The 12,733-nt window shown below is 37.8% G+C and overlaps 1 protein-coding gene across 1 annotated transcript in view; it reads left to right on the top strand.

Moving 5' to 3' along the window:
- Positions 1-12,733, top strand: part of LOC132070926 (dynein axonemal heavy chain 5-like) — a 143,542-nt gene that overhangs the window by 40,357 nt on the left and 90,452 nt on the right. Inside the window, exons 38-41 of the mRNA XM_059468136.1 lie at positions 1,103-1,275; positions 4,129-4,307; positions 10,439-10,626; positions 11,818-12,012. Of these exons, the coding sequence (XP_059324119.1) occupies positions 1,103-1,275; positions 4,129-4,307; positions 10,439-10,626; positions 11,818-12,012 (735 nt within the window). The remainder of the gene's footprint in view (positions 1-1,102; positions 1,276-4,128; positions 4,308-10,438; positions 10,627-11,817; positions 12,013-12,733) is intronic.

Below are 12,733 nucleotides of genomic sequence, written 5' to 3'. Positions count from 1 at the left end.
GAGTTGCATCAGGCTTCCTTTAGATGACGATGTTGAATGATGAAAGCATAATTATAAAAATGCAAGTAAAATGACTTCCAAATGACTTGAATGATGCAAAGGTCAATAATTCAATACTGATTGCTTTATGCATTTATGCAATTTATTGCTTTATGCAATTTATGCATATATGTTAGGAAGATAAAAATCAAGTGCATGTGTAAAGAAAATAGAAAACATTAAAGAAAAGTACTGAAGTCTAGAAAGAAAACTGCTGGCTTCTAAGATAAGCATGGTGTTTTATCCTATGCCTATAATTTTAAATTTGTCTTCATCATTATTTGCTTAATTGATTTAATACCATATTATAATAAAATTATGGAAAATTGTTTAAATTTGTAGGTCCTGTATACGAAATAAAAAGTCAGGAGAAAGTCCACAACTGGGGAAAGACTTTTTAAATGGTATATGTAATAATAGCCTTCTCTCTTAAAAGATTCTATTCTATTCTCTGCTAAACACATCCTTTAGTGATTGAGATAAAGGAGAGGGAAGTGGCTGAGATTCCAGAGCCTCCACTTCACCTTACACTGTGTTTGCAAGGCCAATAACCAGAGCAATATTTTCTGTAAGAGGCCAGTGATTTTGAGATCTAGTGTCAATAATTATGAATCTATTAATTACCACAAATCTAAATATGTGTGTAGCAAGTTCATACTGAAAATACAGCCCAAATAAACAAGCATTCATTCTTCTATACAACACATTCAAATACTGTGCACAATTTAGTATTTCTGTGAGTAATGGTGCAGTTATCATGCAGGACAGCCAGTACTGTTCATTTTTTATGTTTTCCATGACTGTTTTTCAATATCTCTGTAAGACACAATTCTTAGTCTCTGTGCCCAAATCAGAGGAAAATAAAAGTTGACAGAAGGTTCAGAGCATGTCATAGACAGGTTTGAAAAGATAATTCTGGATGCCTTGACTCCTGACAGATTCTGTGCTCATTCTTCAAGGTCATGAATTTATATTAAGCAGACTTTTTTTTTTCTGTATGGAATTTAAGATTAATTTGTTACTGATTCATTTCTGTATTAATGATTTTTCTTTTCCATAATAGGTCCGTATGAACATTAAATCTCCATCTGATTTTGAATGGCAAAAACAGTCTCGATTTTATTTTCTTGAAGACTTGGATAAATGCATTATCAAAATCACTGATGTGGAGTTCCCCTACTGCAATGAATACTTAGGCTGTACAGACAGGCTTGTTATAACTCCCTTAACTGACAGGTATTTGTAAAAGGAATGAAATGCATAGTATTGGAGCTAAGATTTATTAATATTTCCTTTGACTTAATTCTTTTAATGAGTCAGAATTACTTAGGTTGCTCTACAATGCTGCAATATCACTGGTGAACAGTAGAGGCCAGTGCTTATATATTCAGCTATTGAAAGCAGGTTGAATTTGGGTGTTTGCTTGAGCTATACGAGCTGTGATGGGCATTAAAAAATTTACTTGTTCTCAAGATAAATATGCCTGAACCCCATACATTTCACCAGCCTAAACAGAGTCAGTCTAAAGACCAATATATTGCTGCTTTCAATGAGCAAGTAGTTGCATGAGAATTTGGAATTACAGCAAGTGATTAATTTGAAGTCAACCTGTAGGAAAAAGCAGTAATTCAGGACATGGCATTGCATAACTAGTGCCAGTATGGTTTTAAGTAAAGCCTATGGAGAACTGCAGGAATACAAAGACAGAAAAACTCTGAGGGCAATCACAAGGAGAAGTTTTTATTGCTGGGATGTTAGTTATACAGCACAGTATAAACTTCATTAAATGCCTATTTTCCTATAGTGCTTGATTGGTGCTTCAGCTAGGCCAGAGGCAGATGTATTTGCTATGCCAGAGCTTGTTCTTTTATATGTGGATACAAATGTCTAAGACTGAATACTTTGCCTATTCAGCCATTTATAGAATTATAGAATGGTTTGGATTGGAAGGGGCTTTAAAGATCATCTAGTTTCAACCCCCTTGCCTTGGACTGGGACATTTTCCACTAGACCACTTTGCTCAAAGCCCCATGTTGAGTTAATGCTGGAATTGTCTTAGCATTCTTTATGCTACTAGATTTTATTTATTAATGAAAACTCAGATTTTTTGCCTATTTCTGAACAAAAATTATTCCCTGTGAGCTATGTAAGATAGCCAGACCTCTGCATGTGGATACCTGGCTTTTAATAAGTAGCACACATCTCCCACATTCTATGTTATGCACCCTACTGTTCCTGTGTCAGATAGAAGTTTGTTTCCAGCAGTACACATGTAGTTGATTAGTGGCAATGACAGCACTAACACACTGAAAATATTTTTACCCACCAGGAGACCCAGTTTCAAGAAAATGTTTTCATTCAAAATTTGTTCACTGAATTAAAATACAGCCAGGGAAGTGATTATGGCACCAAGCCTGCCAGAGTTCAAAGGTGTTTGGATGAAGCTTTCGGGCACATGGTGTGGTTTTTGGGTTTGTCCTGTGCAGAGCCAGGAGCTAGACTGGAACTGGACAGAGGATATATTATGATTCTACAAGATGCCATGTCACACAAGATTGAAAATGAGCGCAAGATGACGTGATTGAATAAAACAAGCCTTTTAAATGAGTTTAAACTATAATAATCAACAGAAAGAGTAGGCATATCTCTCTTTGGACATACCTGGAAGAGCCAAACAAAGCTGCAGGGATTGGAATCTACCCACTATCACACATTGAAAGGGTATTTGAAGCAGAGATGTTTCCTAATGTTAGCATGGGAAACTAATGTGCCTAAGCAATGTTACACAACAGATTTTATTCACGTTGTGGTTTTTCTCCATTTTAATATTTATAATACTGCTGCATGGAATTGTCTGATCTTCTGAAAATTTTCAGGTAATGGTGTTTTTGTTCCATTAATCAGCTTGGAGCCAAGTCCTGTTTGGCTAATGATTTCATGTTCAGCGAGATTCCCTAAGCATGTGATAAATACACACAGCTGGTGGTACATTGCATTAAGATAATGGCACTAAAACTGAATGCTCCTACACATCCTATCAGACCCAGCCCATGTCATGGCACACACCAAAAATGAAGTGAAAGGTCAGCATAGAACTTGTGCTGTATATTCAGTTTGTCCTTACTTTGTTTTCAGTAGGAGAATTGTTAGGAATGTTATTTTTATGTGTTAATTCTGGCCTCTTAACTGATCACTGAGTAATAAGGTGAAAAATCATTCTTACTGCTATTGTATCAGAATGAGTATTCTGTGGTTTCTTAAGAAGTCATACTAGGTGCTATCATTTGGGATTTTTTCAAATGCCCATTTTATCTCCCCACATATATCATAAAGCTATTGAGCTTCACAGTGCTAAAATGTGTTTGCTGTGATTTTGGAGCACTGGAGGTTAGAACAACAGGCTTCCTTACACCCTTCAGTAACCTCCACATCATCTGGGGAGGCTGAGACTTAAACCTGAGGATCTCAACCCAGGATGGAGGCTGAAGAAGAAGATGGTCATAGGACTCAGATTCCTCCTCTTTCTTCATTGCCTGTTGCAATCTCTCCTCTCATCCATTGCCCTCCTGGAGCTCAAAGATCTCACATGACTGGCAGCAGTGCTGTGGTTTGGCATGCTGCTATGGAAATGTCAAGAACAGGAGGTGCTTCCAGCCTCTGCGCCGTCCTACTGCCAGATCAGAGAGCCCATCATGAGTACTCTGGGAACATGGAAGGAGGGGGAAAAGGCAGAAATCCAGTGGCTCTGGGTGCTGAGAAAATGAGGCTGTAATGGAGGGTGTATGATAGTTTGAGAAAATCACAATGCTACAGTATTTTGGTATTCAGCATTTAGAACTGAACTGTGGATTTCCTGGGCTGTTGCAGTCATGACTGTGCTGGATGAGTGCTTTTCTTGAGGTGGAGCAAAGCTGGTCCTGGTAACTCAGCTTCACAGTGTGCAAGGGGGTGACTGAGGACTCACCACATGGAAATACATTTCTGCCGCCTTCCTCAGCTCTGGATAATCCATCTGTTGTGGTTGCATTGATGGACTTCAAGTAATTAATGTTAGGAAAAGATTCACAGATCTGTTTGTCCTGTCTTTAGGTGTTACATCACTCTGGCACAGGCCCTGGGCATGAGTATGGGTGGTGCACCAGCAGGACCTGCTGGGACAGGGAAAACAGAGACAACTAAAGACATGGGCAAATGCCTGGGAAAGTATGTTGTGGTTTTCAATTGTTCAGACCAAATGGACTACAGAGGACTTGGTCGTATCTATAAAGGTAAGAAAATACCTTTTATTTATTCTTTTTAGAGTTGTAAGTTTTTGCCCCTTCAGTGTAATGAGTTAGCAATGATTTGGAAAGCATTTTCACCTCTGTTTCCTCTTATTTCCAGGCACTCATCAACTTTACCTGATATTTGATTTTATTTGATTTTTCCTTTCTTTCTTCCTGCATGTTTTCCAGTACTTTTTTGTTTGAATATTTTTTAATGGTGTTTCCCATCTATGTCTTATTTTCTTTTTTTCTTTTTAATCCTTTCTATTGTTTGAGTGTTTTTAATGCCTCTATCCTACCCCTTCCATGTGGATGGGATTTCTATTTATTATTTGCTATTTTTGTGTCGAACAAGACAATCAAATGTGAAGCTTCATGATGTTGTGCAAGGCACGGAAATATGCAAAGTGTTGCAGTGTCTTATTTAACTAGAAACCAGGAAAATGACACAATGGTCAAACTCTGCTAACTCTTCATGATTAGCAAAATTTTGAATTTAGTTTTGTAAGCAGTAATCAGTGATTCCAAATTTTGTTATAATGATCTGTTTTGTTGTATATAGCTGTGTTTATATATCAACTGACAGACCGCAGAACACCACCATTTTCTGTGAGTGATGGGCTTTTAACTATAACACAAGGCATCATAAACAAAATTTTCACTGTTGTGATATCTCCTTAAGGCTAAAATATGATCTGGGGATAATATTTAGTTTCAATTAAGAAGCCAGTGAAGCTGGCCATGATTTTTTAAGCAGAGGAACATTTCTGAGCTAGAAACTGAACCGCCTATGCATGTGAATACCTTCAGTTAAGGTCGCAAGTTTCTCAAAGCACCTCTTGTAACTCCCACAGATTTGGGCCAAGTTTTACTTGCACATCTCTTATCATGTGTGCAGACCTTTAGTGTCACAGGTTTATTTTGCTCATTGTATTAGGCAGAAGAGGCCTGGGATATCTGAGTATGCTCATAATGCCAAGCACAGTCATCTGCTGGGTTTCTGCTGTATCTGCAATCATCAGTCTGTAAGGGAGATGTGAGCTTTTGTTCCTCCTTGCAGTGGGTTCATCTTTGATGTCACCAAACTGTTGTCTTCTGCTCTGCTCTTTTTGTGAGAATATTTGTATCTCTTTCTGTAAGCACCTCTTTTCCTGGCCCCATGGTGATTTCACTTCTTTATATTAAACTGTTTGTGACTCATGTCAGTTCAGACACCTAGGTTTGTATCCTTGCTTTTTTCTGTCTTCTTATCCTGAGCACTTTGGTAACTTATCCTTTCCCATTTCAGATTGAGGCAGTAGTGCAGCTTGTCGTTGCTTTCTTTTATTAAAACTGGACACAAATTCTGTCTAAAAGCACAAGTTGAGTTTTAGGGCTCAGTTTTCTTTTTCTCTTGTTTTTCTATAAGCTGACCATTTTCCATGTAGTATTGTCATCATATGCTTCAGAAGCAAAGTCATACTGTGTAATGTGTCCTTCTCTGGCTGCCTCACTTAATGGCATGCTGGTGTTCAATATGAGCTCGGAAAAAATATTTATAGAACTCATCTAATTGCTGCTCAAGCAACCACGATGCCTGTGACTGCTTACTTCAGTAAATTTGCAAGTGGGATCATAGCTTGCTTCTCTGAGAACTTGCCTGAGAATTAGGTAATAGATTCAGCTGAATAGAGCCTGAATAGTGTGGGTTTTTCAGCATTCATATGGCTGTTGTGTGTCTGGCAGTAAAAGTAAGATTCTGTTCTTACATAAGTCATTGATGCTTTCATTTGTGAAGGGGCATTTAAAGTCAGTTGTTTTGGGCTTAGTGTCACTACTTGCAAGGGCCTGGCTTGCAATCACCTTTTTATGTCTTTAAAATATGTGCAATTTCTTGAAGAGGGGATATATTGAAGTTAGGGAAGGAAATGAGCTCTTTTTGATTTAATATAAAGGGCAAAGTGAGTTCAGATAAAGATTCTTTACCGCACATAAGGTCTTCAATGGAAAAAAAGGATATTTCTTCTCAGCTGTAGAAGCTCTTTCACGCAGACTGATAAGAAACTTCTCATTAACACACTGCATATTTCAGTGCTCACAATGGGAAGTTTTTCAGAATTCCATGTCTGTGCTAGGTTTGGTGCTTCATCACCAGAATTTGCAACCCAAGCTTTTCACTTTATCTGGTGCTGTGGGTCAAGTCATCAGATATTTGCAGGTTTACCAGTGAGGAGAAAAGAGGCAGGGAGAGGTGGTGGTGTCCTGTCTGCAGGCATGTTTCCAGACTTCTGTAAAGACAAGACATTTCATCTTCAGGAAAAAAAATATAGAAAATGATAAGATAACTAATATAACTTATATTGTATACTATAAAATTATGATTTGAAGCTCTTCTGGTGTGGTCAGAGCTGAGGTTTGGTCTTTCTGTTTCCCTGTTTCTATCTGCTTTGTTTTTCTGTGTGACTCAAGAAATTCATAGGCAGATGATTTAGTTGATATGTTCAAGGCCTGGACTTTGATCTTTGATAGTTTTGTTTGTCAAATTTGAACCAAATGTAGATTCAGATACAACTTGTCTTCTGAAGTGGACCAGAGGTAACCTGAGACAGTACCAGGGATGCAAGTGGAAAGATGAATTTTCAAGTTTTCCCATATATCAAATTCAGTGTTGAAATTGGCCATGAATAGCGAACCAGGAATACTTGATCACTGTTCCTGAAAAGTGTTGGTGGATACCCTTCAGAAAACCTTTTGTCTGTGGTTTCCTGTGGGTGGCTATAAAAGTTGTGTTTGCTTTGGTTCTCTTTTCTATAGTTACAGTCAAGCAATTCCAGTCTTACCTGAAGTAACTTTTTGTGATTTGGTATTTAATGCAATATTTAATGTAAGATTTTATATTTATCTTAATTTAGAAGGTGAATACACAAGTCTGGCATTCTGTAAATTCTTTTAGGATCAATGATTACTTTTTAGTTTGCTGCTTCTGGATTGTGCTTTGGCTAGACAGAGCTTTGTTTCAGTGACATTTCCATTGAATTATATCACTATAGCTCTAGTCCTGTGTAAAATCTGGGGAAAAATGTGGAAAAATACATGTAAGGACACATGGCTCTGCATTGCAGATAGGCATTTTATAGTCTGGGGGCTAATAGCTATTCTGTGAAAATCTTTCATCGTTTGAGAACCAGGTTTGTAGGATGTCTGTAGTGATTGGGGCAGGGGTGTTGCCATATTTTTTAGATATAATTAAAGATCTCTTTAGTCCTGCCATTTATTTTCTGCTTTTACTCCATTTCTGTATTTGATAACCATCATATGTTCAGCATGGGGACAGAATTTAATTCACAATATGACAAAATTACATTGTCTCTGAGCTGTTTTGCAGCAGAGAGTTTGCTTGCTGTTCCTGTGCTTGTGTGTGTTTTTAGCATAGATGTGTATTTTCTTTCCTTTTTCATTACCACCAGAATGAAATAGTTTCACAAGAACTGAGTTTATTCAAAGCTGTGGGATATTGGCTTTGTCTGAGAATGAGGTTTCCTAACTCCATGCAGCAGGTGGCATTACAGAACAAGTGATTTTTTTTTCCTTTCCCAAAGAAAACATTATTTGGTCAGAACTGAACCTCACCATTCTATAGAGAAATTACTTTCAAAAACCTCTAAGATACAGTCAGTAAGTGTAAGAGACAATATTATACAGAACTAAGTTTCTTAGTTAAAAACTATCCAGCTTTAGAGATTTTCCTTGTTTATCCCGAAGAGTAGATATTTATGTTTAATAAACAAGGCAGGAAAAATCACTTTTTTGGTTTCTTTGTAGGATGGATCCTAGGAGTCATATAGCACATGTTTAAAAAGGTGACAAAAGAATTTGAAAAATCTCTGCAATAAGTTTGTTTCAGGGAGCTGCAAGAATGGGGCAGCTCCATGAGGGAAGATGAACCAGGAGCTCAGGGAGATCAGCACAGAGGCAGGGGCTTCACTCAGCAGGGCACAATCCCACAGCAGGGCAGGCTGTTGGCAGCTTGTTCCCATCAGCAGTCCAGTGACATCAATGTGAAATGACCAGCTGGATTCAGGATTTTTCTGGGAGATTTAGTCAGAACCAGCAGGAGGCAGAACTGGGGTAACTCTGTGGAGCTGTGGGCTCCTCCAGGAAGTTCATTCAGCAATTCAGGATAAGAGGAGGTGGGACTGTGCACAGCCCTGCACACAGTACAGTTCTGACCTGCCTGAGCTACAATGGAACTCCTGGACTGGAAGACAGAGTCTGGATAGAAGCCTCAGGAAGGGCTGTTGAGGGCATCCAGGACCCAAATATTCCTCACAAAAGGAGAGGAACATCAGTTAAAGGACTTGGTGCCACACCAGTGAAGTCAAGGAACAAATGGCAAAGACAGTGGGATTGGTAGGATTGGGTATTTAATGTTTTAAATTTGGTAACTTTTGATAGAATTACTTCAATCTGTGTATCAGTATGGCATTGTGGTATTTATATATATTCCACTTGCTTTTAACTTTTTAAAATTAAGCTCATGTAACTTTTCATCCTCTTCAGATTCTTTTACTTTGGAGTATCTTTTTTCCTTATAATATCATAGAAATTAATTAGAAGCAGTTTAGGGAAAGATTACAGAAGGAATTGAGATAATTTTCATGGGAGATCTGCAGTATTGCCCTGACTGAATTAAGCCTTAAGAAGCCAATTTTGGTTGTACCACCAGTGATTTTGACCTGGTTCAACTCTAGTTCTTTTCTTCCAAAATTGCATGGGTAAAAAAGACCAATTGATGCAACATTATTAAAATAATTGGTTAATGGGCGTGAAAAAACATAAAAAATGGATGTCAGGAAAGAAACATAAAAGTGGCATTAAGGGCACTTGGGGCAATATCTTAAAGGGAAAGAGAAGATCAGACAAGGAAAAGTAGAGGGAAGAGAAGTAGCATATTATGAGAAGAACAGGCTGAGAAAAGGCAAGAGAAAGGAAAAAAAATCAAAAGAAAACAAGACAAAGTAAAAGAATATGTCTTCATAGTATTGTTATTGATTTTTGAATACGTTCTCTTGAACTATCTAAAGCTCTTAAGGAATCGACATTGCACATAAACCACCCATAGATATATTTTACCAGTCCTATAGGCATTGCCATATAGAGTATGGGGTTCAGGGGAGCTCTGGGCATGGTTATTCAACATTGCAAACACAAATGCCTTTTCTTGGACATGTGCCCTATTTCTGCATTTAGTACTGCCTTCAAACTGCTTAAGCCAAGCTGAGCTCCACCACTCAGGGGAGTGAATTAAACTCCACTTCAGAACAGTTCTAGGGATGGGCCCAGGCAATTGGAAATACTTGTCCAGTGTGTTCTTTGGGAAGGGAGGGGTGGCATCCATGAAGCTCCTGCATAAACTTACTAGCCTTTGTCTCTTGTGAAAGGGGTGTGAAAGAGCAGAGGATTATGTAGCTTTCCCTCTACTGCTCTGGAAGGCTGTCACCGTAGACTCTCCTATTTCAATCCTGTTAGCACGATAGAGAAGAAGGAATACTTGACTCTCCCAAAAGCCATTAATTTCATTATATTTGTGGGTACTACTGTCCATCCAGAACACCGTGGTCTGTTCCAAGTAACAATTCTAAGTGTAACATCAGATTCTTTCCTCTGTCTTGAACAGTAAAATGTTAATCTCCAGTAATTTTTAACCTGTGAATTAATTGTTATAAAATGCTACAATGCCTCTGTCAGAAATGTAATGGTCTCTATTTGGTTTTGTGCTTTTCATTTAGCTAGGTGTTTCTCAAGCTCATCTTTGACAACTTCATCCCCTGCATAGATGAGTTTCCATGCTATATGCACGTTTGTACTACTATATACAGTATTAATTAACGCTTTCTGTCTAATGGTTGCTGTAGAAGCTTAGGATTCTTTGTAAAGAAGTTTATGTATCTTTCAAGGGGTGATACTTTTTCTGAGTGTCATTAATGCACAGCCCAACTTATTTTGAGTTTTTACTTCTCATTTTATTCTGTGTTCATGTTCCCTGCTCTTCTCACATTACACAAAGTTCTATAGAACATGTTCTATTTTGTATATAAATTACTCTTGTTTGATCTGCTATTTTAAGAGAATATTTCTCTTTTTGCTTTTCTCAGGTTTAGCTCAGTCGGGTGCGTGGGGTTGCTTTGATGAATTTAACCGCATTGAACTCCCAGTTTTATCAGTGGCAGCTCAGCAGATATATATCGTACTTCAGTGTAAGAAAAAGAAGAAACTTAAATTCACTTTCACTGATGGTGACGTTGTTGACATGGACAGAGAATTTGGTATATTTCTCACTATGGTATGTCTGTAAATACATGTAAATGGGATCATTGTGAAAAATCTTTTCTATTCCATTTCCTATTGAAATTTCCCTGTTGAAACATTGGCACTGTCTGTTAGAAAATAGTTAATGAAACTTGAACAATAATTTAGTAAAATAATTATGATATAATTTTCTCTTGTTCATATTTTTAACTGGATCTTGAGGTATGCATTTATCATTAACTATGTATTTTAAGGACTTTTTTAGTTGAATATTTGACAGATGGAGATTAAACTTAACCCTCTCATATTTTTAGTCAAAGTCTGTCAAAATAAAACAGAATTAACCATTGCAAGACCTACTGTAGCTGGCCTGGTCACTATTTTACCACCTGTGAATAAGTTTTTGACCTCAATCCTGGAAGACAGCATGAGGGAAACCACCCTCACTCTGATTCACTGGCCTCCTGAAGATTTATCTTTGGTGCCTGTGGACTGCTTCTAGCAGTGTAGGAGGCAAAGCAGCAGGAAAGTATAAGAATACCTTAAAATCACCTTTGTATCTCTCCCTCCATAGCTACCTAAATACTCACTCAAAATAGAAGCCTTTGTCTTTATTTTAGGGGGTCCTACCTTTGAAAAAGTGTTAATGTTATCACTGTAATTTGAAAAAGAGGGCAAATAAGTGCCATACAAAGGCCAGGTGGAAGACAGGAAAGAGCTGAAAGAGATGAAAGAAGTTATCACTGCACAGCTAGTGACTACAGTTGTCACAACTGAGCCATGCAGTACTCATATGAATGACTTAGACATCTTCAGAGAAAGGTCAGATCCATTTGTTTAAATTATACTCAGTAATGGCTTGCACTGCTTGACTGGCTTTGCACTGAAATGGTCTGGGAATGCTCACAGGGGACAGTAACCTCCAACACTAGAACACTGTCAAGACTCTGAGGAAGTAACCATTTAAAAAAGAGCTGCAGCAAGATCTGTAAGTGGCTGTCTGTCTATATCTTTTAGTCTTGGACATCTCCAAATAATGTGTGATACTCCATACTTCATGAAATGCACTATTGAGGCAACTGTGCACTGACATGTACATCATGCTCAAGTTATCCTTTGTAATCATGCATGTGCTCCTGCATTTGCTGAATGGTTACCAGGAAGGATAAAACTTCCGAGCCTGCTATCATTATATATTGTGTGGATTTATAAATTGCATTTTCAGAACCCTGGCTATGCAGGACGACAGGAGCTCCCCGAAAATCTGAAGATTCAGTTTCGCACAGTTGCCATGATGGTGCCTGACCGTAGCATTATTATGCGAGTCAAGCTGGCAAGTGCTGGTTTCCGAGACAACCAAATCCTCAGTCAAAAATTCTATACACTCTACCAACTCTGTGAAGAGCAGTTATCTAAACAGGTAAAATAAATATTTGTCCAACTGTAAGCTGTCACTGGAAGGATATGGAGATAATATACTTTTATAGAATTTGTAATTATTATTACACTCATGGGCCTACACATTTTTCAGGTTCCAGAAACAGTGTCTGAAATGATCATGTTGTTTTTATTTTTCACAGTAAATTGAGTAGAATGGGAAGTTTGATTTGTGATTCTTAAACAGAGTGCATTACTGGAGAAGTTATGAGGAACGGTGTATATTGCCGTGCTGAACTTGCAGAGGGCACATTTTTCAATGTCTTCACTTGTGAAGGCCAGGTCTATTTCAGAGGCAGTGTAAGAATTGTAAATAACTACAGAACACCTGCAAGGCTCTGTCTTTCTGAGTGCTACTAGAAAGAGAATACTGCTGTTCCATTTGAGATGGGGTGTTTAAAAGTAGAAACAAATTTGATTATTTCCTTTTGAATGTCCTGTGCTGGCTTTTGAATGCCCTGTCCATTAGAGAATCTCAATGAGAAATCATATGAACAGTTGATAAATTGTGGCTCAAATGCCTGCTTTAGTTGGATAGTGATGAACCCACTCTAATTGACTATACTTCTATATACTACTATACTATAATATACTACTATATTAGACTACTATAATTTTAGTTCTGTACCACATATTTATTAGTGCCTGGCCTTTATAAAACTAAGTTTTCCTATTGCCTCAGTTTGTGTGGTCATTTTTTGTCC

Source organism: Ammospiza nelsoni, chromosome 1 (assembly GCF_027579445.1).
Source record: "Ammospiza nelsoni isolate bAmmNel1 chromosome 1, bAmmNel1.pri, whole genome shotgun sequence".
In the NCBI taxonomy this organism is placed as follows: domain Eukaryota; kingdom Metazoa; phylum Chordata; class Aves; order Passeriformes; family Passerellidae; genus Ammospiza; species Ammospiza nelsoni.
The sequence above is the reverse complement of the archived record's forward strand: the minus strand, read 5'-3'. Positions and strand labels throughout refer to the sequence as shown.